Source organism: Indicator indicator, chromosome 1 (genome assembly GCF_027791375.1).
Source record: "Indicator indicator isolate 239-I01 chromosome 1, UM_Iind_1.1, whole genome shotgun sequence".
Lineage (NCBI taxonomy): Eukaryota > Metazoa > Chordata > Aves > Piciformes > Indicatoridae > Indicator > Indicator indicator.
This window is the reverse complement of record NC_072010.1, coordinates 674,767-701,549: the sequence shown is the minus strand read 5'-3', so window position 1 is coordinate 701,549 and position 26,783 is coordinate 674,767. Positions and strand designations below refer to the sequence as shown.

Sequence of the window (26,783 nt, the reverse complement as noted above, 5' to 3'; positions counted from 1 at the left end):
GCCCACACTGCTGGGGATCAGCCCAGGACAGGGCTGGCTTTGGGCTGGCAGCGCTCGGTGCTGCCTCATCTCCAGCACCCCCAAGTCCTTCTCCACAGAAATGCCCTCCAGCCCTTCATCCCCAGCCTGGACTGATAGCAGGGATTGCCCTGACCCATGTGCAGGACCTTGTTGCACCTCATGAGGTTGACTGACAGTTAGTTTGCTGAAGGCACAGGCAGGCAGCACTCCCAAGTATTCTGCACACAAAGGATTTCATACAACACTGAGAAATGAGGTATGAGGATGTAGCTTTTTCATGTGAGCTTAGTTAGGGGAAGGATTCACACCCAGCATGGTTGGGTGAGGTATTTCAAGCCATCCTGAATGATGCTCACCCAGGTAAATGAGTGCAAGTCCTTCTCCAACAGAAGATAAAATAATATTCTCATGATGGAATCATAGAATCTTTAGGGGAAATCTTTGGAAGAATCTTTGGAAAAGCTCTCTAAGATCATCCAGTCCAACCATCAGCTCAACACCATCATCCCCATTAAACCATCTCCCAAAGTGCCATGGCCACACAACTTTTGAACACCTCCAGGTATGGGGACTCCACCACCTCCCTGGGCAGCCTCTTCCAATCCCTGACCACTCTTGCAGCAAAGAAATTCTTCCTAATCTCCAACATAAACCTCCCCTGGTGCAGCTTGAGGCCATTTCCTCTTGTTCTGTCATTTGTTCCTTGGAGAGGAGACTGAACTCCACCCAGCTCCAATCTCCTTTCAGAGGGTTGTAGAGAGCAATGAGGTCTCTCCTCAGCCTACTTTTGTCCAGGCTGAACCACCCCAGTTCCCTCAGATGCTCCTGAGGGACAAGGGGCAATGAATATAAGCTACAGCACAGGAGGTTCCACCTCAACATGAGGAGGAACTTCTCCACTGGGAGGGTCACAGAGCCCTGGAGCAGGCTGCCCAGAGAGGTTGTGGAGTCTCCTTCTCTGGAGCCTTTCCAGCCCCATCTGGATGTGTTCCTGTGTGACCTGTGCTGGATTCTAGAGTCCAACCTGGCAGGGGGGTTGGACTCAATGATCTCCTGAGGTCTCTTCCAACCCCTAACATCCTGTGAGCCTCACAAGACCTGTGCTCTTCACCAGCTTCAGTGCTGCCACATAAATCCAAAGAGAAGTGAACATGAAGCCAACTTCTAATCCCTCCCCTTGGTATCTTAGAAGGTTTGAGGTAGATTCATGGAATGGTTTGGGTTGGAAGGGACCTTAGAGATCATCTGATTCCAACCCCCCCTGCCATGGGCAGGGACACCTCCCCCTAGATCAGGTTGCCCAAGGATTAACCCACATGCAGATGAGTAAGGAATGTCTTAAATGATTTTTTTTTTCTGCCAAAGTCTCTGTGTGGGTGGTAGAAAGGAGCATTAGGACTGCACCTAAGCAGCTCAGTGGCAATTATTATTTTTTTTTTAAAGCCAGGCTGATGAATTATTTAATTATCAAAATTAGCCTGGATGCCATCAGAGACTTCTGATTCTGGCTGCTTGACAAAGCAAACAAACCATGGCTCTGACAAAGCTCTAATTTGTTTTCTCTCTTTGCCATCCTTAATTTGAGGCAGGAAGATTTGGGGAGGGGGGGGAGAGGGGTGTTGAGTTGACAGTTAATTATTAAGAAATGATCCAAACACTTTCCCAGGGCTCTGCTTTGATGGATGGCTAAGGTGGTTCCAAGATTCCACAGTGCAGGAGTCTCCAAGCATGAGGAGGGAGTGTGACTGAGGGTTTCTTCATCATTCTTCTCTAAAAGTCTCAGAATTCTAGACTCACAGAATTGTTTTGGTTGGAAGAAACCTTGAAGATCATCAAATCCCACCACTAACCCAGCACTGCCAGCTCACCATGGCCCTCAGCACCACATCTGCACAGCTTTTCAATCCCTCCAGGGATGGAGACTCCACCACCTCCCTGGACAGCCCTGACAGGGCTTGGTGATCCTTTTAGGGAAGAAAGTGTTCTTCATCAAACTGCTGCAGTAGGCAGAGGGGGGCCATGAAGATGATCAGAGGGCTGAAGAACCTCTCCTATGGGGACAGGTTCAGGGAGCTGGGGTTGTTCAGCCTGGAGAAGAGAGAAGAGAGAAGAGAAGGGAAGGGAAGGGAAGGGAAGGGAAGGGAAGGGAAGGGAAGGGAAGGGAAGGGAAGGGAAGGGAAGGGAAGGGAAGGGAAGGGAAGGGAAGGGAAGGGAAGGGAAGGGAAGGGAAGGGAAGGGAAGGGAAGGGAAGGGAAGGGAAGGGAAGGGAAGGGAAGGGAAGGGAAGGGAAGGGAAGGGAAGGGAAGGGAAGGGAAGGGAAGGGAAGGGAAGGGAAGGGAAGGGAAGGGAAGGGAAGGGAAGGGAAGGGAAGGGAAGGGAAGGGAAGGGAAGAGAAGGAGAAGAGGAAGGAGAAGAGAAGAGAAGAGAAGGAGAAGAGAAGAGAAGAGAAGAGAAGAGAAGAGAAGAGAAGAGAAGAGAAGAGAAGAGAAGAGGAGAAGAGAAGAGAAGAGAAGAGAGAAGAGAAGAGAAGAGAAGAGAAGAGAAGAGAAGAGAAGAGAAGAGAAGAGAAGAGAAGAGAAGAGAAGAGAAGAGAAGAGAAGAGAAGAGGAGAAGAGAAGGCTCCAGGGAGACCTTAGAGCAGCTTTCCAGTACCTGAAGGAGGCTACAGGAGAGCTGGGGAGGGACTTTTAACAAGGGCTGGGAGTGACAGTACCAGAGGCAATGGATTGGAGCTGGAAGAGAGGAGATTGAGACTGGAGATAACAAAAAAATCCTTTCCAGTGAGGGTGGGGGGACACTGGAACAGGCTGCCCAGGGAAGTTGTGGATGTCCCCTCCCTGGAGGTGTTCAAGGCCAGGTTGGATGAGGCCTTGAGCAGCCTGAGCTGGTGGGAGGTGTCCCTGCCCATGGCAGGGAGATTGGAACTGGATGAGCTTTAAGGTCCCTTCCAATTCAAACCATTCTATGAATCTGTGAATCTATGAACCATGTCCAACCCAAACCTCTCCTGGTGGAACTTGAAGACATTTCCTATTGTCCTACTGCTTGGTACTCAAGAGGAGCTCAACCCCCACATTGCTCCAACCTCCTTTCAGGGAGTTGCAGAGAGCAATGAGGTCTCCCTTCAGCTTCCTTATCTCCAGACTGAACAACCCCAGTTCCCTCAGCTGCTCCTCATAAGACTTCTTCTCTAGACCCTTCATGAGCTCTTCTCTGGGCAAGCTCCAGCATCTTGTAGTGTGCAACCACAGCCATGAGAATGCAATCTGGGTGACAAGAGGGAAAGTTCTCCCCAAGAGAACTCAGTACCACTCAGCAGGAACCAAAAAAACCAACCCTTCAGTTCTGCCATGATGTTGGAAGCCTGGTAACTTCTGCATGCTGAAGGTATTCAGTTAACCAAGGATCATTCAGTTTCAAACTTACCCTGCTGGAAGTCTCCAGTAGGAACTGGAATGTGTTTTGTACAGCTTGGCATGTCTCTAGTTCAGTCCTGCTGAATGCCATTAAATAATCCTTAAGGTGATCATAGACATTTCCATCCAGAGCCTGTAGGAGGGAAAGACAGGAAGAAAGTGAACAATATTCATGTGGAGAACTGCAAGATCAGAGATGAGAGAATGGCTCAGGGTGGAAGGGAGCTCAGAGCTCATCTCCTCCAACCTCCACACCATGCCCAGGGACACCTCTCAGCCAGACTCAGCTGCTCAAGGCCTCATCCAGCCTGGCCCTGAGCACCCCCAGGCAGGAGGCAGCCACAGCCTCCCTGGGCAGCCTGTGCCAGACTCTCACCTCCCTCCTGCTGCAGAACTTCTTCCTCAGCTGCAGTCTAACCCTGCTCTGCCTCAGCTTCAAACCCTTCCCCCTTGGCCTGGCTCTAGACTCCCTTAGCAAAAGTCCTTCTGCAGCCTTCCTGGAGGATCCCTTCAGCTATTGGAAGGCAGCTCTGAGGTCTCCTCAGGTTCCTCTCTTCTCCAGGTTGAACAACCTCAGCCTCTTTGGGCAACCTATTCCAGGATCTCCTACTGAAGAACTTACTGCTAAGATTCAGTCTAAACCTCCTCTCCCTCAGCTTTCACCCCATTCCCCCTCGTCCTATTGCTAGACACCTTTATGAAAAGTCCCTCTCCAGCCTTCCTAATGCTGGAAGGGACCTCCAGAGATCCTCAAACCCAACCCCCCCTACAAAGCAGGACCAGTTGGAGCAACTAAAACCAGCACCACACAACCCAGGCACGGCTGGCAGGCAACGAAACCCATGGCTCCAGCACGTGGTGCTGCAAAACCTCCTCAGGGCAGCACAGAGAATGTGACATCCCAGCAGTCAGGGGATCAGAGAGCTGGGTTGGTTCCAAACTGTCTCCTCATGCTGTAAAAATGGCAATTATTCCACTGAGGACACGTTGAGAGTAAAACAAAAATGCTGGGAGGTGCTGAAGGGCTCTGAGATCAATTAACATTCAGGTGACACTTTCTTAATCTGCATCTCATTAGCTTACAAACTCCCTGACCCAATCCATTCCACATCACAATTTAGCTTTGAAATTAAAAAAAAAAAAGAAAAATCTTTTCATTGAAAGGGAAACTGGAAAAAAAAATAATAATAAAGGAATATTTAAACCCTGGTATGTTATCCCTCCACAAAGGCTTTTGTTCCCTTCCTGTATCCCTGAGGATTACTCAATCACTTGCTGTACTACAATCAGAGCTGTCTTGTTATCAAGCTCAAAAAAAGGAAATCAAGATCTTCCTCTTTAAAACAAATCTGTCATCAGAATTAAGATGATCTGAACTGCAGAGAAAGTGTCTTAGGAGGTTTAACAAAGCTAAGTGCTGGGTCCTGCACCTGGGGTCACAAAAACCTCAGGAATGCTGCAGGATTGGAGCAGAATGGATTGAAACTGCCCAGCAGGAAAGGACCTTGGGGTGCTGGTTGACAGCCAGCTGAACAGTGTGCCCAGCTGGCCAAGAAGGGCCACCAGCATCCTGGCCTGGATCAGCAATGGTGTGGTGTGTTGGTGTGAGCTGAAATTCCACCCCCCAGACAATAACCAGGCTAGCCCAGTCTGGAAGCAAATGAAGGCTGTATTTACAAGCAGAGTCTAAAATCTACAATGAAATGCAAAGAATCTGTACAAATATACAAAATTCACGACATTCACAAATATGTACAATCAACAGAAAAGTACAACCAAGCTCCCTTTGCTTCCCCCCAAGGGGACCCTCCAAAAGGGGCCTCTCTCTCTCCCAGGAGCTTCCCCCCAGACCCCCCTGGACAGAGAAGCAGAGTTAGTTAAGCAGAAAGTTGTTAACTTAGCTGCCAAGGTCAGTGTGTTATCTTCAGCCAGAAGAGAAGAAGAAACAGCAGCCAGACAGCCCAGCAACTGCCCCCACTGCCGAACGCAGAATGTGCAGAATGCCTACTTTGTTTTGGGTAATAGTTCTTAAACATTTCTATCTATCCAATGGAAGTGTTTAGAACAATCAGTGTTTTGCTTTCTTACACCCAATAGTGACTTATTTACATTCTTTCACTTTCTCTGTTTTGAACTTTGCAAGGAAAAATTAAAAAGACAGTTTCAAACCATCACATGTGGCCAGCAGGAGCAGGGAAGTGATTGTGCTCCTGGACTGGGCACTGGTGAGGCTGCATGTGAAGTCCTGGGTTCAGTTTTGGGCCTCTCATTCCAAGCAGGACACAACTTCCCTGGGCAGCCTGTGCCAGACTCTCACCTCCCTCCTGCTGAAGAACTTCTTCCTCAGCTGCAGTCTAACCCTGCTCTGCCTCAGCTTCAAACCCTTCCCCCTTGGCCTGGCTCTAGACTCCCTTAGCCAAAGTCTCTCTGCAGCCTTCCTGCAGGATCCCTTCAGCTCTTGCAAGGCAGCTCTGAGGTCCCCCTGGAGCCTTCTCTTCTGCAGGCTGAACACCCCCAGCTCCCTCAGCCTGTGCTCAGAGCAGAGCTGCTGCAGCCCTTGGCTCATCTTTGTGGCCTCCTCTGGCCTCCCTGCAGCAGCTCTGTGTCCTTCTTGTGCTGGGGACAGCAGAGCTGGAGGCAGGATTGGAGGTGGGCTGTGAGCAGAGCAGAGCCAAGGGGCAGAATCCCCTCTGCTGCCCTGCTGCCCACACTCCTCTGGCTGCAGCCCAGCACACAGCTGCCTGAGGGCTGCAGGAGGGCACTGCTGGCTCCTGGGGAGCTGCTCAGCACCCAGCACCCCCAAGGCTCTTTCTTCAGAGCTGCTCTCACCCCACTCTGCACTCAGCCTGGCTTTGTGCCTGGGCTTGACCTGACCCAGCTGCAGGCCCTTGCACTGTGACTTGTTGAATCTCATGCAGTCATCCCTGGCCCAATTCAAATCCATACAGTTATTTATGGAGACAGGATAGGATGAGACAAGAATAGTTTTCTGATTTGAACATAAAGTTTCAAGCATAAGCATAGAATCACAGAGTGGTTTGGGTTGGAAGAGGCCTTTCAAGGCTATCTAGTCCAACCCCCTGCAGACAGCAGGGACATCTGCACCTAGAGCAGGTTGCTCAGAGCCCCAAACAACCTGACTGCAATGGTTCCAGGGATGTGACATCTACCACCTCTCTGAGCAACCTGGGACAGGGTCACAGTGTCACAGAATCGGAGAATTAACCAGGTTGGAAAAGAGCTTTGAGATCATCCAGTCCAACCTCTCACCCAACACCATCTGATCAACTAAACCATGGCACTGAGTGCCTCAGCCAGGCTTATTTTAAACACTTCCAGGGATGGTGACTCCACCACCTCCCTGGGCAGCACATCCCAATGGCCAGTCTCTCTTGCTGGGAAGAATTTCTTCCCAACATCCAGCCCAAACCTCCCCTGGCACAGCTTGAGACTGTGTCCTCTTGTCCTGCTGCTGGTTGCCTGGGAGAAGAGCCCAACCCCCACCTGGCTACAACCTCCCTTCAGGGAGTTGTAGACAGCAATGAGGTCTGCCCTGAGCCTCCTCTTCTCCAGGCTGAACACCCCCAGCTCCCTCAGCCTCCCCTCACAGGGCTGTGCTCCAGACCCCTCCCCAGCTTTGTTGCCCTTCTCTAGACATGTTCTGGATACTTTCAGCATAAAAAATGCCTTCCTCCTCTCCAGTCTAAATCTCCTTCCTTTAGTTTGAAACCATCACCCTTGCCCTATCACTACAAGCTCTGCTAAACTGCCCCTCCCCATCTTTCTTACAGACCCCTGATAAGTACTGAATGTATTGAGGGTCTCCCTGAAGCCTTCTCTCCTCCAGACTGCACAACCCCAACTCTCTCAGCCTGGCCTCCCAGCAGAGGGCTTCCAGCCCTCCCAGTATGGCTGTGACCTCCTCTAGTCCTGCTCCAACAGGTCCCTGCCTGTGCTGTGCTGAGCCCTGCAGAGCTTTACATAGAATCCTAGAATGGTCTGGGTTGGAAGGGACCTCTGAAGTCCAACCCTCTGCAGCTTTTGTAAGTTGATGCAACTCAACAGTTGACCTCTTTGCTAGTTTTGGCCTAGACTGAGCAGTAAGAATCACAGAATGGTCTGGGTTGGAAGGGACCTTAATGATCATCTTGCTCCAAGCCCTCTGCCATGGGCAGGGACACCTTCCAAGAACCCTGACAAACGCCTTGGAGGCTTCCACCACAGCAGGAAACCATGGAGCTGATGTTGAAGGCAAAGAATTTCCTTACATGGGTGGAGGGAACAGAACAGAATTAGACTTGACCCTACCCCACCCTGCCTACAGCCTGAAAATGAAAAGATAAGGAGAAGTTTCAAAGGACCTGAACAAAAAAGTCATTGTGTTGGTGGAGGGAGAGCTTGTCTAGGAAGGCAATGGGACTGCCTCATGGTTATCTGAGATGTTTTCCTGCTTGGTAATCAAAGTAAACCCCTCCCCCTCAGATTAAAAGGGAGATTTGAATCCTGGATGCTGCCTTCCATCTATTTTAGGTTGCCTGTTAAACACATCATTCCAGTTCTTAGCCCACCCTGTTCTCACCTGCATTACAGTCTCACAGTGTCACAGTCTCACAGTATCAATCAGAGGTTGGAAGGGACCTCCAGAGATCATCAGGTCCAACCCCCCTGCCAGAGCAGCATCACCCAGGGGAGTCTGCACAGGAATGCATCCAGCTGGGGTTGGAAAGGCTCCAGAGAAGGAGACTCCACAACCCCCCTGGGCAGCCTGCTCCAGGGCTCTGTCACCCTCACACCAAAGAAGTTTCTCCTCCTGTTGAGCTGAAACCTTCTCTGTTCAAGTTTGTCTCCATTGCTCCTTGGCTTATCACTGTGCAGCACCCACAAGAGCCTGGCCCCCTCCCCTTGACACCCACCCCTCACACATTGAGAGACATTGATCAGATCCCCTCTCAGCCTTCTCTTCTCCACACTAAACAGCCCCAGGCCTCTCAGCCTCTCTTCCCAGGGGAGATGCTCAAGTCCCCTAAGCATCCTCCTGCCTCTCCCTTGGACTCTCTCCAGCAGCTCTCTGTCTCTCTGGAACTGGGGAGCCCCAACCTGGACACAGGATTGCAGCTGTGCTCTCAGCAGGGCAGAGCAGAGAGGTAGAAGACCTTCCCTAGCCCTGCTGGACACCTTTCTTGATACATCCCAGGATCCCATTGGCTCTCTTGGCCACAAGAGCACATTGATGTCCCATGCAGAACTTGCTGTCAATTACAAGCCCTCCAAAATCCATCCCTCACCTCATTTGTGCTGAAAACAATCTGCAAGCCACTGTGAACAGGGACTCTGTTTTTCCCTGCAGGATAGAATTGCTTTGATAGGAAGAGACCTCTCAGATCATTGAGTCAACCTTCAAACCAGCACCACCATGGCCATCAAACCATGGCCCCAAGTGCCATCTCCACAGGTTTCTTGAACACCTCCAGGGATGGGGACTCCACCACCTCCCTGGGCAGCCTGTTCCAATCCTGTATTATCTGTAACACTAAATCTTTTCATCCTTAATGTTAAAAATCAATAAATAACTAAAATGACCTAACAAGCAAGTTGAGGGAAGCTTTTAATCTGTGTGTGTTCAAAACTCACACCTCTAAATCCATTCCATTGGTGACCTCTGAGGTGCAGTCTGAGACTTTTCAGTTCAGTAATTTTGCTAAATGAATCACAGAATGGTTTGGGTGGGAAAGGACCTTGAAGATCATCCAGTTCCAACTCCCCCTGCCATGGGCAGGGACACCTCCCACCAGCCCAGCTTGCTCATGGCCTCATCCAGCCTGGATTTGAAGACCTCCAGGGAGAGGGCATCCACAATCTCCCTGGGCAACCTCTTTCAATGTCTCCCCACCCTCACTGAAAAGAATTTCTTCCTAATCTCCAGTCTCAATCTCCTCTCTTCCACCTTCAATCCATTGCCCTTTGTCCTGTCACTCCCAGCCCTTGTCAAAAGTCCCTCCCCAGCTCTCCTGTAGCTCCCTTCAGGAACTGGAAGCCTGCTCTAAGGTCTCCCTGGAGCCTTCTCTTCTCCTCTCCAGGCTGAACAGCCCCAACTCTCTCAGCCTGTCCCTACAGGAGAGGTTCTCCAGCCCTCTGATTATCTTCATGGCCTCCTCTGGACCGTCTCCCAACAGCTTCAGGTCCTTGTGCTGGGGGCACCAGGACAGAGGATTTACCTATTGAAGGAAGATTCAGACTAGATATAAGAAGAAATTTTTTTCAGTGAGTGTGGTGAAACCCTGACCCAGGCTGCCCAGAGAGGTGGGAGAGGTCCCATCCCTTGAGTCGTTCCAGGCCAGTTTGTTTGAGGCTTAAGCATCCTCCTCCAGTGGAAAATGTCCCTACTGACTGCAGGGGGGTTGGACTGGATGAGCTTTACAAGTCCCTTCCAACCCAACCTCTGATTTTAACATCTCATCTACAACTCAGAAGACAAAGTCATAGAATTGTCAGAGTTGGAGGGGACCTCAAGGGACCTCCAGTTCCAAGCCCCCTGCCATGGGCAGGGACCCCTCACACTAGAGCAGGTTGCTCAGAGCCACATCCAGCCTGGCCTTCAAAACCTCCAGGGATGAGGCTTCCACCATGAGTGAAATCAGCTGGCTTTGCTGGTCCTAGCAGGATCCCCAGCAGTGCTAGGCATTTCCCAAGGACACTGGGAGAGAAAGGAAGGAAGGAAGGTCAGGAAAAGCCATCCTCTTCAGTTAGCAGTTACATTCCACAGTGACCTTCCCTTAAAAATGCTGATTCCTGGCAGTAAATTATTCCAGGCATCCATGAGCCCTGCTAGAGGAGAGCAACTTGCTTGCTGCAGGTCTTTTTCAATTCTTCCCTCGCTGCTCAAATCTTCTTCTCCATCCCAGACATCCTCACATCACAGCAAATCAAGGCTGGGAGTGTTTGTCACCAAAAATATGACAACTTCTATATAAAAATTACCAACAAACCTAAGATCAAAGCCATGGCAGTGTCCCTCAACAGCCTCCCTGCAGCTGACATCCAACCAGCTCCAGCTTCTGCATCCCTCAGTTACTGGAATCCAGGAGGAACAACTGTGGGGTGTCTTCAGCCATCACCATGGTGAAGTCTGATGCTTGACTTACACATGACAGGATGTCTGCTGCCCAGCCTGCCCTTTACAGGCTCAGCAGTTCATAAAAATCCTTTTTTTTTTTTTTTTGTCCCCCCCTGGTATACCATATGGGAAAAGAAGAGAGCTGCTAACAAAAGCTGATGGCAAAAACCTACTCTAGAATCATAGAATCGTCAGGGTTGGAAGGGACCTCAAGGCTCAGCCAGTTCCAACCCTCCTGCCATGCCCAGGGACACCTCACACCACAGCAGGTTGCTCACAGCCACCTCCAGCCTGGCTGCAAAAACCTCCAGGGATGAGGCTTCCACCACCTCCCTGGGCAGCCTGTGCCAGTGTCTCCCCACCCTCACTGGAAAGAATTTCTTCCTCATCTTCAGTCTCAATCTCCCCTCTTCCAGCTTCAATCCATTCCCTCTCATCCTGTTGCTCCCAGCCCCTTGTCAGAAGTTCCTCCCCAGCTCTCCTGTAGCCCCCTTCAGGTACTGCTCTAAGGTCTCCTACAGCCTTCTCTTCTCCAGGCTGAGAAGCTACTTTAGTTTCCTCCTCTTTCCCTCTCAGCCTAGAGCAGGAATTTTCATCCTGGCAAAGAGGAGAACAACAAACCCTAGAAGACAAGAAGTGCTCTGGCTTCTCTTTGCTTCCCTTTCAGCTCCCTGCTCAGAACCACACTTTGCACTTCCCCTTACCCCAAGAGCTTTTCATTTTCTGGTGTCCATAGTTTTGGGCTCGTTTGCAAGTTCTTTGTCTGCCCTCATTAGTCACCTGATGATTGCTCTGCCCATGGGTTTGTCCCTTTACAATTTGGGCAGGGTCATTGTCTTTAATGACCAAACCTTTGTTGCTGCTGCACTGGAGTCTGCTCTGAGCACAACAAAACAGGGAATGACCTCCACCAGATGTTCATCACCCTCCCCCAATCCATAGACAATGTCCCTTTTAAAATAAGGATGACCAAAATGAAGGATAACAGGAAGTTCTCCTAGATGTGCCTGTAGAGCTCATGGCAGTGCCCTGCAGTTGGCACATTTAGTGGTGAGGGTCTGCTAGGTGACCACAGGCATGGAAGGAAATCCTAACTCAACTTTTTAACACATTGCTGCTCGTCCCCCTTGTTCAAGGCCAGGTTGGAGGAGGCCTTGAGCAACCCTGGAGCAGAGGGTGGGTTGGCAGGGGGTTGGAACCAGATGATCTTTAGAGCCCCTTCCAACCCAAACCATTCTCTAGGAGTCTAGAATAAATTTGCCCTGATGAGATTGCCTTTGCTTTTGGATTTGGGGGGAACAAAACAAAACAGAAGTTATCCTGGCTCCAATCCAAGACTCAGAAGAAGACTTTGTGGCAGACAGTCACTGTCACAGTATTTCATATCTGAAGACTACTCAGCATGGTTCCTGCCAAGAACATTTGGCTTCCTTCACATGGAAAAAATCTCTTCAAACCACTCAGTGTTTGGCCAGTGATTTCTGCTGTTCATGCTGATCATATCATCATCATCATCATCATCATCATCATCATCATCACCACCATCATCACCACCACCACCATCATCATGATGTTGTCAGGAAGAAATTCTTCCCCATGAGGGTGGTGAGAGCCTGGCACAGGTTGCCCAGGGAGGTGGTGGAAGCCTCATCCCTGGAGGTGGCTGTGAGCAACCTGCTGTGGTGTGAGGTGTCCCTGCCCATGGCAGTGGGGTTGGAACTGGCTGAGCCTTGAGGTCCCCTCCAACCCTGACAATTCTATGATTCTATCATCACCATCATCATCATCATCCTCTTAACAACTGCAGAACAGCACTTGGAGGGTGTGAGATGCCTACAGCTGCAGCTGGACTTCTTATTTTCCCTTCAGTAGAAAAATGTACCCCACAATAAATCATTTTCTTGCCCAGTGAAACAAATTCCCTAGAGAGAGTTTGAATTCATTTGGCAGGGTAAAGAAATGGGCTGAGGTCAAGGAGGGGCTGGACCCACGATGGCTTTTGGCTCCTCTAGGGTTTAATCACACATAGACATGGTCCTGTCTCCTTTACATCTCTCCTGACTACACAGTGCCACTGGCAGAGGTTTGGATTTACCAGCAGCAAGTTGAGTGGAGGAGATTCTGCCCCTCCATGCTGGTGGAACTCCACTTGGAGTGCAATGCCCAGCTCTGGAGTCCTCAGCACAAGAAGGACATGGAGCTGTTGGAAGCCACAAAAATGATCCGAGAGCTGGAGCACCTCTGCTCTGAGGACAGGCTGAGAGAGTTGGGGCTGTTTAGCCTGGAGAAGAGAAGGCTCCAGGGAGACCTTTGAGCAGCCTTCCAGTATCTGAAGTGTGCTACAGGAGAGCTGGGGAGGGACATGGAGTGACAGGACAGAGGGAGATGGCTTCAAAGTGGAAGAAGCTGGGCTGAGGTGAGACATTAGGAAAAAATTCCTCCCCTTGAGGGTGGTGAGGCACTGGAACAGGTTGCCCAGGGCAGTTGTGGAGGCTCCAGCATTGGGAATGGTCAAGGTCAGGTCACAGCCTTGAGCAGGGTGGCCTAGTGAGAGGTGTCCCTGCCTATGGCTGGGGGGGATTGGAACTGGATGATCTTTAAGGTCCTTTCCAACCCAAACTGTGACTCTGTTGTGCTGTAAGCATTCATTCCACAGAGGAGACCCCCTTGACTCAGACACAAGAGCTCCAGTGGGTAAGTCTCCAAACCTTCTCTGTTCTACAGGAGTACAGACACAAGGAAAAGCTTCTTGACTTTGAGGGTGCCTGCAGCAGGCTGCCCAGAGAGGTTGTGGAGTCTCCTTCTCTGGAGAGCTTCCAACCTCACCTGGCCATTGTGATCCTGGGCCAGCTGCTGCTCCTCCTCATGTTTAGATGGAACTTCTCATGATCAAGTTTGTGCTTGCTGCCCCTTGTCCTGTCCCTGGGCACCACTGAACAAAGCCTGGTCCCATCCTGCTGCCACTCACCTTTGAAGTATTGCTCAGCCATTAGTCATATACCACTCACACCGGGCACGTGAGTCACACTCAACGCGGGATCACTATATCAATCAATACATCTAGCACAGGGGACTGATAAACTCGGGCTAGCATCTACCCTCCGCTACATACGAGGGTCGGAGCCGGCTTAAGCTGGCTTAACTCCCAACAGGGGTGTGTGGGGGGAAGGCAGCCATTACACACACATATATCATATAAGGGGCCGGCTGAGACGTGGATTCTCAAGTAGGGTAGGATGTGGGAAGAGGTAGGGGAGTTGATGAGGGGGTGGGGTTGTGGGGGGGTGTTAAAAGATGGATGAGAGGGAGAGATTGTCTATCTCTTGCTATGAGCATCAAGGAATCAGATGAGTGAGCTAAGTCGTCTTCTAGAGAGCGTAAGCAGGGAGCGCGATAACTGCGCGCTGTGCTGAGCGAGTTTGATGGCGCGGAGGTGATCTCTATCTCAGATAGGTGGGGAGTTGTGGGGAGAGATTCTCTTTAGGGAGGAGGAGTTAAGTGCTGAGTGGGGCATTTATATTGAGCATCTAATCATATATCACTCATAGAAGAGGTGGTGGTATTGGTTGATTGATTTATGTTTTTGGGGGGATGGGGGTGGATTGATTTACACACACACACACAAGGAGAAGTTTGTATAGAGATATATAATGGTTGAAAGGTTATACACAATAGACACACAATGGAATGAGAATTGAGAGGTAAGAGTTGGAAAGAGTGTGAAGGGAGGTAGAATAGAGAAGTAGTAGGGGATTTTATGAGTTGGGTTACATGTGGTATATATGTGTGGGATGGAGTTTGGTGTTTGTTTGGGGAAAAGGGTTTGTTGAAGAATTAAATATATTTAGATTTTTTTTTTAGTATGATTTTATTAATTTTAGTGTGTAGAATATATAAGGTTTTAAGGGGATGGGTATGTGGAAATTAATATAGGAAAATAAATGAATTATAGGAGTAGATGAATTATGATATATGATAATTTGAGAAAAAGAGAAGAGAATTAAAATAAGATATAGAAGAAAGAGGGAAAATAAGTTATTTATGATTAAGAGGTGGAGAATTTGAATAATTGTTATAGAGTGTAAAGATGCTATGGGACAGCTGGAGAGTTGGGGCTGTTCAGCCTGGAGAAGAGAAGGCTCCAGGGAGACCTTAGAGCAGCTTTCCAGTACCTAAAGGGGGCTACAGAAGAGCTGGGGAGGGACTTTTGCCAAGGGCTTGGAGTGATAGGATCATAGAATCCTAGAATCAGTCAGGATTGGAAGGGACCACAAGGAGCAGCCAGTTCCAACCCCCCTGCCATGGCCAGGGACACCTCACACTGCATCAGGCTGGCCAGAGCCTCATCCAGCCTGGCTGCAAACACCTCCAGGGATGGAGCCTCAACCACCTCCCTGCACAACCCATTCCAGGCTCTCACCACTCTCATGGGGAACAACTTCTTCCTCACATCCAGTCTGAATCTCCCCACTTCCAGCTTTATTCCATTCCCCCGAGCCCTATCACTACCTGATAGCCTAAAAAGTCCCTCCCCAGCTTTCTTGGGATGAGGGGGAATGGCCTGGAGCTGGAAGAAGGGAGATTGAGACTGGAGAGTAGGAAGAAATTCTTGGCAGTGAGGGTGAGGAGACACTGGAACAGGTTGTCCAGGGAAGTTGTGGATGCTCCCTCCCTGGAGGTCTTCAAGGCCAGGTTGGATGAGACCTTGAGCAACCTGGGAGGTTTCCTTGCCCACGGCAGGGAGGTTGGAACTGGGTGAGCTTTAAGGTCCTTTCCATGATCATCTGTAAAATCCCACTGCAGGTTTTCCCCATCACCCCCTCCTCTGAAGTGATTTCTGTCAAAATGCCAAGGGAGAACTTGCTGATGAGTCACCAGAGTGACCCAGAAATAGCTTTACTGTCCCATGACATCTGAGCTTTGTTTTCAGAGGTTTCCACTGCCCTGATTTCAAGGTTAGCTTTGCTATGCTCTGTCCTTACACTGTACCCTCCTCATCCATGGAGGGGTCAACAGAATCCTGGAATGGGTTGGGTTGCAAGGGACCTTTCAAGGTCACCCAGTCCAACCTCCCTGCAGTCAGCAGGGACATCTGCAACTAGAGCAGGATGCTCAGAGCTCCAAACAACCTGACCTGGAATGGTTCCAGGGATGAGGCATCTCCCACCTCCCTGGGCAACCTGGGAGAGGGTCTCACCATCCTGGGTTGTCTTGTGGGGGGGGGGGGGGGGGGGGGTGGGCTATTGATAGATGCTGTGTGACGGGGGGAACGGCTGAGGGGGGGGGGGGGGGATGGGGGGGGGGGGAGGGGGTGAAGGGGATGCTGACGAGATGACAAATGTGTGTCGAAGTGAAAGAGAGGGGGGGGAGTGGGGGGGGGGGGGGGGGGGGGATCCACATATATATAGGTCTGCACACAGTAGTGGGACAATTAGTGATGAGGGATGTGTGCGGCTTGTTTGTGTGTGTATGCTGTGTGGGGTCTTTAACATCACTCGTGAGTGTAGAATGCGACATTAGTAGAGTTAGACACAACTCGTGTGATTAGTGAGATTGGTAGAGGCGAGAAAAATTAGAGATTATCTGGCCGGCGGGGCACTAGCGTTCGTGGAAGGAAAGAGAAGGGCGATGAGAGGGGGAGGGAAAAGATGTGATCGAAGAGTGAAGGGAAATTATGAAGAGGAGTTGGAATGGGGTGTAATGTGGAAATGTAGAAGTTTTATTATAAAAGCGAAGAGAAAACTGACATATATATCTCTATATGCGAGAGAGAGCTAGTTAGTGTGATCTAAGTGTAATATGTGGGAGGAGTATGAGATGGAATAGTTATAGCACGAGAGCGTATATAAGTAGGGTGAGATGAGTGTGTGTGAGGTTAAGATGGGTGAATGGTAGGGAGGGGTCTAGTCATATCATGTCAGAGTTATCGATGAGGATTGGTGATAGTGAGGTGATATAATATTATTGGTGTGGACATTATAATTTATAATTGATCTCTCACTCTCATCTATCTATAGAACACACACACACATTTGGATGATGTGATAGGATTTATTGGTGGAGGGGTAGGGGTATGTAAGATAATTAAAAACAGAAAATAATAAAAATAAACAAAGGAGACTCCACAACCTCTCTGGGCAGCCTGTTCCAGTGCTCTGTCACCCTCCCAGTGAAGAAGTTCCTCCCCATGCTGAGGTGGAACCTCCTGTGCTGGAGTTTCCATCCACTGCCCCTTGTCCTATCCCAGGGTGCAAGTGAGCAGAGCCTGTCCCCTCCCTCCTGACCCCCAGCCCTCAGATATTGATAGACATTGAGCAGATCCCTCTCAGCCTTCTCCTCTCCACACTAACCACCCCCAGGGCTCTCAGCCTCTCCTCCCCGGGCAGGGCTCCAGTCCCTTCAGCATCCTTGTAGCCTCCCTTGGACTCTCTCCAGCAGATCCCTGTCCCTCCTGAACTGGGGAGCCCAGAACTGGATGCACTGAGGTCTCACCAGGGCAGTAGAGGGGGAGGAGAATCATCCTGGATCTGCTGGCCCCACTCCTCTTAATGCACCCCAGGATCCCATTGGCCACCAGGGCACATTGCTGCCCCATGGATAATTTGTTCTCCCCCAGCACTCCCAGCTCCTTCTCCCCAGGGCTGCTCTCCAGCAGATCACCTCCTAACCTGTGCAGTTAGCTTAACTCCCTTCCTCAAGAAAGCAGCCTCAGGGAGTGAGATTTTTTTACCTCTCATGGCTAGGAGCACCCTTGAGAAGCTTCCTAAAGTGTACACAAGCTAAAAGGAAACAAAACTGGCAGCAGCTTGCTGAAAGCAATTCCCTTCCTCCTTCAATCATTGCTGTCCCATGCAGTTATCCACCAGCACTCCCAGGTCCTTCTCCCCAGGGCTGCTCTCCAGCAGATCCCCTCCCAGCCTGTCCTGCTGCAGTTTATTCTCCCTTCCCAGCTGCAGCACTCTGCACTTCTCCTTGTTGAACCTCCTGAGGTTCTCCTCTCTGCCCAGCTCTCAGTCTGTCCAAGTCTCACTGTACGGCCATGGAGCCAAACTGATTCTGTGATTGTCTCTTTCAGGGTGTGGAGGAGTGATGGCTTTGCCACTGAAAATACTAGAAGCCAGCAGAGCTAGTGGTGGAAGTGCCCCCTGACTATCGAGGCCATCAAAATAAAGTTCCTTTGCTTGTGGTTTTGCAAATGTTGCCACCAGAAGTGGTTTTCTTTCCGGCAGGAAGCTTCTGTTCACTTCCCTGACCCTGAGGTTTGCTCAGAGTCAGCTGGAACAAAAATGCTCAGAATTGTGCTGAGCTCAGATTTACACAGGGAAGGAGATAAAAGTTCTCCAAGCAGCATCTGGAAATAGAGTCTTGGAACCACTTTGGTTGGGCAAAGACCTTCAAGAGCATGGAGCCCAGCCCTGCTCTACCAACTAGGCTCATCAGGGAGGTAGGGACACCTCAGCACTTGAGAAAGAGCCAACCCAAGAGAGCACAATTTACTACTCATTGTGAAATAATTTATGTGGATGCATGACCACAGAATCCCAGCATGGTGAGGGTTGGAAGGAACCTCTGGAGATCATCCAGTCCAACCCCTCTGCTAAAGCAGGGCACCCACAGCAGATTCAACAGGATCCTGGCCAGGTGGGGTTTGGAATCTCTCCAGAGAAGGAGACTCCTGGGCTATGTCTTTAGCACCCTCAAAGTGAAGAAGTTTCTCCTCATGTTCAGATGTAACCTCCTGAGTTCCAGTTTGAGCCCCTTGCCCCTTGGCCTGTCCCTGGGCACCACTCAGCAGATGCCAGCCCCAGCCTCTTGACCCCCCTTGCTCAGCTCCCCTCTGGGGCTGCTCTTCTGCAGGCTCCCAGCCCAAGGGCTCTCAGCCTTTGCTCCACACAGAGCTGCTTCAAGCATCTTCCCAGCCTCCCCTGGACTCTCTCCAGCAGATCCCAGTCTCTCCCATCACACCACAAATAGGATTTTATGAATGGAGTTCATTCCCCCAAGGATTTCTCTGCACCTTTGCACACAGACTGATGTCCCAGGAAGAGAAACCAAGGGGGTGTCTGCAATGAGCATCTTCTGGAACACTCCTATCATGCAACCAAGCTGGTGAAGGGCCCTACAGAAGGATGAAGAGCAACTGAGGGCACTGGGACTGTTGAGTTTGAAGAGGAGGATGAGAGGAGACCTCATTGCTCTCTACCACAACCTGAAAGGACAATACAGAGAGGTTGGTGCTGGTCTCTTCTACAGGGAATTAGGGATAGAGCAAGAGGGAAGGGACTCAAGCTGCACCAGGGGAGGTTTAGGATGGACATTAAGAAACATTTTTTCACTGCAAGAGTGGTCAAGCAGTGGAACAGGCTGCCCAGGGAGGTGGTGGAGTCACCATCCCTGGAGGTGTTGAAAAACTGTGTGGCCATGGCACTTTGGGACATGGTTCAATGGCCATGGAGGTGCTTCTGTGGTTCCATGTTCTCTGGGGGCCTTAGCCAGGGTGAACCTGGAAGAGTTGGGTTAATGGTTGGACCTCATGATCTCAAGGGTCTTTTCCAACCTGAATGATTCTATGATTCTATGTGCTGGGCAACAGCCTCCCTCCCAGTACCTGAAGGAGGCTCCAAGAAGGCTGCAGAGAGACTGTTTGCAAAGGCCTGCAGGGACAGGAGGAGAGGCAATGGCTTCAAAGGAGAGCAGAGCAGATTTAGATTGGATGTGAGGAAGAAGTTCTGCACCAGGAGGGTGGTGGAAGAATTGGAACAGGTTGTCCAGGGAGGTGGTTGAGGCTCCATCCCTGGAGGTGTTTGCAGCCAGGCTGGATGAGGCTCTGGCCAGCCTGCTGTAGTGTGAGGTGTCCCTGCCCATGGCAGGGGGGTTGGAACTGGCTGAGCCTTGTGGTCCCTTCCAACCCTGACTGATTCTAGGATTCTATGATTCTATGAGGCTGGAGAGGGCTGTGGGCAACCTGATCTAGTTGGGGATGTCCCTGCTGAGTGCAGAGGGGGTTGGACTGGATGAGCTTTGGAGGTCCCTTCCAGCCCAAACCATTCTGTGATTCTCTGATTCACTCATCTTCCATTGACAGGAATGAAGATGAGACAGCTCTGCCTGCTCATGGACCAGCTGTGAGGCCAAGCTGCTGAGCCCATCTGATCCTGGAGCTAAAGCAACCCATGGCTGCCTTCACTGACATGAAACATGCTTGTGGCTTGCAGCTGACAAGAAGGGGAAGTGAAACAATGGTTCCAAAAATTCCCTCTGCATTTTCAAGGGAGCATTTAGAGGATCTTAAAAGAATAGTTAGTGCTGACTTGATGAAAGAGATTTATAGAAGACCATGGAAACCTCTTGTGACTTGAGGGACTTGAGCTCTTCTCCTGTGAGGACAGACTGAGAGAGTTGGGGGTGTTCAGTCTGGAGAAGAGAAGGCTCTGAGGAGACCTTCTTGTGGCCTTCCAGGATCTGAAGGGGGCTGCAGGAAAGCTGGGGAGGGACTTTTGAGGTCGTCACAGAGTGACAGGACTGGGGGGATGGATCCAAGCTAGAGGAGGGGAGATTTAGATTAGACATTAGGAAGAAGTTCTTCCCCATGAGGGTGGTGAGAGCCTGGCACAGGTTCCCCAGGGAGCTGGTGGAAGCCTCATCCCTGGAGGTGTTTGCAGCCAGGCTGGATGTGGCTCTGAGCAACCTGCTCTGGTGTGTGCTCCCATGGCAGGGAGGTTGGAAGTGGATCATCCTTGAGGTCCCTTCCAACCCTGACAATTCTGTAATTCTATGACTTCAGAATTATTTTATCTTTAGGTTTTCTTTGTTGTTTTGGGCCCAAACTCTCCAATTTTAGACAAATAACTCCCTGGCTGCTTCTAAAGCATCTCAAAAAGCATTAGAACAATAACCTGGATGTAAAATGATTTCTTACAGTGATGAAATTTCTGGCCAGAAAGAGTTGGAGATGAGGAAAAATTTCTTTGCTGCATGAGTGGTCAGAGGCTTGGAACAGGCTGCCCAGGGAGGTGGTGGAGTCCCCATCCCTGGAGGTGTTCAGGAATGGTGTGGCCATGGCACCTGGGGACATGGTTTGATGGCCACGGGGGTGTTGAGTTAATGTTCATAGAGTTGTTGACTCACAGAATGAGTTGGGCTGGAAGGGACCTTAAAGGTCATCCACTTCCACCTCCCCTGCCATGGGTAAGGGACACCTTCCACCAGCTCAGGCTTCCCAAGGCCTCATCCAACTTGGTCTTGAACACCTCCAAGGAGGGGACATCCACAACCTCCCTGGGCAACCTGTTCCAGTGTCTCCCCACCTTCACTGCAAAGAATTTCTTCCTCATCTCCAGTCTCAATCTCCCCTTTTCCAGCTTCAATCCATTCCCTCTCATCCTGTCACTCCCAGCCCTGTTTCAGCACTGCATCCACTCAGCTTCTCAGTCCCTCCAGGGATGGGGACTCCACCATCTCCTTGGACCAGGGCTTGACAACCCTCAAGGGGAAGAAATTGTTCCTCACATCCAACCTAAACCTCCTCTGGTGCACCTTGAGGCCACTTCTTCTTGACCTGTCACTTGTTCCTTGGGAGAAGAGCCCAAGCTCAACTCATTTCAACCTCCTTTCAGGGAGCTGTAGAGAGCAAGAAGGTCTCCCCTGAGCCTCCTTTTCTCCAGGCTGATGAATTCCAGTTCCCTCAGCAGCTCCTCACAAGATTTGTGAAATTATTGCTATCATTCTAATTACTATTATTAATAACAATGTTAGTAACATTATTATTAACATCAATAAAATTATTAACAATGTTATTAACATTATTATAACATTAATAAATTATGAACAATGTTATTAACATTATTATAACATTAATAAAATTATTAACAACATTAATAGCAATAATAATAATTAAACAAAACAAAATCAAGAAAAAATAAAGCACAGTAAAATACAAAGAAAATAAAATAAAGTGAAATAAAATAAAATGAAGTAAAATAAAGTAAAACAAAATAAAGTAAAATAAAGTAAAATAAAATAAAGCACAATAAAATACAAAGAAAATAAAGTGAAATAAAATAAAGTAAAATAAAGTAAAATAAAATAAAATGAAGTAAAATAAAATAAAGTGAAATAAAATAAAGTGAAATAAAATAAAGTAAAATACAATAAAGTAAAATAAAACAAAATAAAATAAAATAAAATAAAATAAAATAAAATAAAATAAAATAAATAAAATAAAATAAAATAAAACAAAACAACAAAGCCACCAGAGAGCTTCATTTAGAAGAAGTTCTGCCCCAGGAGGGTGGTGGAACACTGGAACAGGTTGCCCAGGGGGGATGGTGAAGGCCCCATCCCTGGAGACATTCAAGGTCAGGCTTGATGGGGCTCTGGGCAACTTGATGTAGTTGGGGATGTCCCTGCTGACTGCAGGGGGCTTGGACAAGATGACCTCTGGAAGTTTCTTCCAATCCAAACCATTCTATGATTCCATGGTTTAGGAAAACCTGCTGCTGCTTGCCACCCTATGGAGAATTTTTCACTGTCCATAAGAAATCACAGGGTGGACAAGAGCCTCAGGGTCACCAAGTCCAACCCAGAACCCTTCTCTGCAAGGCTCACCCTGAAACCAGAGCCCCAAGCACCACATCCAAACCACCTTCAAACACAGCCAGGCTTGGGGACTCCACCACCTCCCTGCCCACCACATTCCAGTGCCTCACCACTCTTGCTGGGAAAAAATGTTTCCTACTGTCCAGTCTAAACCTCCCCAGTCACAGCTTGAGGCCATTCCCTCTTGTTCCATCACTAATTACCTGGGAGAAGAGACCAGCACCAACCTCTCCACAACCTCCTTTCAGTCATCATTCTGAGCAGCTCCCCAGCTCTGAGGTCACATTTGGTTGCCAGATGCATGGTTTGGTTTCCTTTTGGGCTTGGGTATTTTTTTAGGATACCAGTCAGGATCCTTAAGGAGTGTTTAGCTGCAAAGGGGACTGGATGTTTGACACCAACCATGAAGCTCTAGTGATGACCTAACTCTCTAAACTACCTTTGAAATAATCTGCACACATCTGGAATATTGTGTTCAGTTCTGGACCCTTCAGCTCAAGAAGGACCTCAATGAGCTGCTTGGAGAGTCCAGCTCAGAACCACGAAGCTGCTGCAGGCAGTGGAACATCTCCCTGTGAGGACAGGCTGAGGGAGTTGAGGGCTCTGCAGCTGGGAGCAGAGGAGCCTGAGGGGTGACCTCATTGCTGTTGATAAAGATGTGCAGGGATGGAGCCAGGCTCTGCTCAGGGATGTCCAGTGATAGGACAAGGGGCAGTGGGGGCAAGCTGGAGCAGAAGAGGTTCCACAGGAACATAAGGAAAAACTTTTTCACTGTGAAGGTGACAAAGCCCTGGAGCAGGCTGCCCAGAGAGGTTGTGGAGTCTCCTACCCTGGAGACATTCCAAAGCCACCTGGATGTCTTCCTGTGTTCAGATTGAACCTCCTGGGTTGCAGTTTGTGCCCACTGCCCCTTGTCCTGTCCCTGGGCACCACTGAAAAGAGCCTGGCCCCATCCTCTTGTTCCTCACCCTTTAGCTACTGCTCAGAATGAAGAAGGTCTCCAAGTGCTGAGCTGACTCTCAGGTCATCTACAGAAGTCCAGACTCTGAAATCAGTTCAAGTTTTACTTCTCTCTTGTCCCTAAGAATAAGCCAAGAAATGTTTCAAATTTTCATGACACCTCTTTTCTTGTTGTTATTTTTCAGGTCAGTGTTTCCTCATTCCAAGTCACTTCATAAAAGTCATCTTCAGAGGTGGCTCACGAGAGGAACTTCAGTGAGCAGAGCAGGAGGAAATAATTTCAATGCAGTGATAATAAAGTTTCCAAAATGCCAGCTACCAAACCAGCCCTGAATTCACTTCAACCACCCTCTCACCCTTCCTTCTGACCTCAGCTCATACTTCTGGCAGATGCCTGAGCACCAAGCACACCACTCATGCTTGAAAGGGTTTGAAGGCTCTATCACCACTCCTGCTTGGAAGGGTTTGCAGACTCTGTCTCAGCAATCAGCTGCTGATGGCATCTGCTCCTAAGGCAGCTTGGCAGGAAACTGGCAAAGAATAAAATAGTTTGGTGCTTTCAGTCACAGAATCACAGAATTAAGCAGGGTGGAAAAGACTTTTGAGATCATCAAGTCCAACCTCTCACCCAACACCACCCAATCAACTAAACAATGGCACTGAGTGCCTCAGCCAGGCTTATTTTAAACACTTCCAGGGATGGTGACTCCACCACCTCCCTGGGCAGCACATCCCAAGGGCCAATCTCTCTTTCTGGGAAGAATTGCTTCCTCACATCCAGCCCAAACCTCCCCTGGCACAGCTTGAGACTGTGTCCTCTTGTTTTGTCCCTGGTTTCCTGAGAGAAGAGACCAATCCCCACCTGGCTACAACCTCCCTTCAGTGGATGGCTTTGGGGTTAATTTGACTCCAGAAACACAGAGCTCAGGCTTGTGGCAACAATGTTGTTATGTCCAGAGATAAATTCACAGAATCCCAGCATGGTGGGGACTGGAAGGGACCTCTGGAGAGCATCCAGTCCAATCCATCTCTGCTAAAGCAGGGCCCCCACAGCAGCCTGCCCAGGAGCACAATGGCCAGGTGGGGTTGGAAGCTCTCCAGAGAAGGAGGCTCCACAACCTCCCTGGGCAGCCTGCTCCAGGCCTCCAGCACCCTCACACCAAAGAATTTTCTCCTCATGTTGAAGTGGAGCTTCCAGGGTTGCAGTTTGTGCCCATTGCCACTTGTACTATCACAGAGCACCACTGAAAAGAGCCTGGCCCCTTCTTGACACCCACCCCTCAGATACTGATAGACATTGATCAGATCTCCTCTCAGCCTTCTCTTCTCCAGGCTAAACAGTCCCAGGGCTCTCAGCCTCTCCTCATCACACAGATGTTCCAGTCCCTTCAGCATCCTTGTAGCCTCTGCTGGACACTCTCCAGTATTTCCCTGTCCCTCTTGAACTGGGGAGCCAAGAACTGGACACAGTACTCCAGGTGTGGCCTCCACAGGACAAGGTAGAGAGGGAGGAGAATCCTCCTTGCCCTGCTGGCCACACATAATGCTACCTAAACCAATCTTTTTCTCACTGTGTTGAACACCATGGTTCCCACACACATTGATGAAGGTAAGACAGAAACTAAGCCCTTACCTGCAGAACTCCTTCCCTCACAGCCCCTAAAGATTTACTTTAATCCCACATCTTCTCCAGCTCTTCAGGAGATAGCAATCTAGGAGCAAACCCTCACTGCCCTACCTTAATATTGTCCTCTGACATAAGCAGAGACTGGGTGGGATGTTTGTTGAGAGCTCCTGGAGATGTTTTATCAGATGAATCACCCTGCTCCCCAGACCTACTGGCTCCTAGATCTCTTTGGGAAGGATGCTTTCCCTCTGGAAACAATCATCTTGATTGTCTCCCCTGTGCCATATCTTGCTGCAGGTGACCTGGCTCTATTCCTTACTGCACTGTTGTGCAGCAGGAGGGTGGTGGAACACTGGCACAGGTTGCCCAGGGAGGTGGCTGAGGTCCCATCCCTGGAGATAGTCAAGGTGAGGCTGGAGAGGGCTGTGGGCAACCTGATCTAGTTGGGGATGTCCCTGCTGAGTGCAGAGGGGGTTGGACTGGATGAGCTTTGGAGGTCCCTTCCAACCCAGACTCTGTGCACTCAGGGAAGGGCAATGGATTGCTTCAGCTCTAATTCACAGGGCACCTCCTGGAGCCCTTTTCAAGATTTGGATTAATTTCTTGCCTTTTTTTGGTTTTGGCACTGAGGTTGGTTTATTTTTTTTCCCCCAGGTATCAGGCATCTCTCACCTCTCTGGGCAACTCTGGGACAGGCTCTCACCACCTTCACCATACAAAATTTCTTCCTTCTCTCCAGTCTGAACCTCCCCCATTTAGTTCAAACCATCACCCCTTGTCCTATTCCCAACAGGCCCTGCTCCAAAGTCTGTATCCAGGTTTCTTCCTGACCCCTTTAAGTACTGAAAGGCCACCAGAAGGTCTTCCTGGAGCCTTCTCTTCTCCAGGCTGAACAACCCCAGCTCCCTCAGCCTATCCTCATAGCAGAGGTGCTCCAGCACAACATCTGTGGACAACAGAAATGGCACCAGCATGACTTTCCCTTCCATTATTGTATTTTTTCAGTCAAAAACAATTTAATGGCTTCTACTTTCAGGTTTTATGGAACTAACAATTAAAACCTCATTCCTGAGATGCCAGGTGTCCCAGAGAGAAGGCACCACCTAAAAGACATAAATGCTGATGGAAACTCCAAAGGGATGAAGGAGTTGCCTTAGCTCAGTGTGCAACACACACAGAGCCACAGGATATCTTCAGCTGGAAGAGACCTTCAAGATCATCCACTCTAACCTTAAATTGCAGCCCTGAGAGCACAGCATTGTACAACTGTGGAGGTTGGAAGAGACCTTTGAGATCATCAAGTCCAACCTCCTGCCTAGAGCTCACAATTCCACCACTACTCCTAAGCTACTACCACTAAACCACAACCCTCAGCACCACATCCACCTGGCTTTTGTAGATTCATAAAGTTATTGGAAGGGACCTTAAAGATCACCCAGTTCCAACCTCCCCACCATGGGCAGGGACACCTCCCCCCAGCCCAGCTTGCTCAAGGCCTCATCCAGCCTGGTCTTGGACACCTCCAGGGAGGGAGCATCCACAGCCTTCCTGGGCAACCTGTTCCAGTGTCTCCTCACCCTCACTGCCAAGAATTTCTTCCTAATGTCTAGGCTCAATCTCTCCTCTTCCAGCTTCAATACATTCCCTCTCATCCTGTCACCCCCAGCCCTTGGCAAAAGTCCCTCCCCAGCTCTCCTGTAGCCTCCTTCAGGTACTGAAAGGCTGCTCTAAGGCATCCCTGGAGCTTTCCCTTCTCCAGGTTGAACAATCCCAGCTCCCTCAGCCTGTCCCCATAGGAGAAGTTCTCCAGCCCTCTGATCATCTTCCTGGCCTCCTCTGGACCTGCTTCAGCAGTCTGATGAAGAACATCATCCCTTTCTTCCCTAGAAGGATTTTCAAACCCTGTCAAGGCTGCCCAGGGAGGTAGTGGAGTCAGAGAGATCATCTTCATGGCTTCCTCTGGACCCTCTCCAGTAGTTCCATGTCCCATGGGGGCACCAGAATGGCTGGAGTGCTGCAGGTGGGGTCTGAGCAGAGCAGAGCAGAG

The 26,783-nt window shown here is 49.7% G+C and overlaps 1 protein-coding gene across 1 annotated transcript in view; it reads right to left on the bottom strand.

Annotated features, from left to right (window-relative positions):
• The window catches only part of FCHSD2 (FCH and double SH3 domains 2), a 244,621-nt gene that overhangs the window by 63,085 nt on the left and 154,753 nt on the right, over positions 1-26,783 (bottom strand). The window contains exon 9 of the mRNA XM_054385172.1: positions 3,448-3,570. Within this exon, the coding sequence (XP_054241147.1) occupies positions 3,448-3,570 (123 nt within the window). The remainder of the gene's footprint in view (positions 1-3,447; positions 3,571-26,783) is intronic.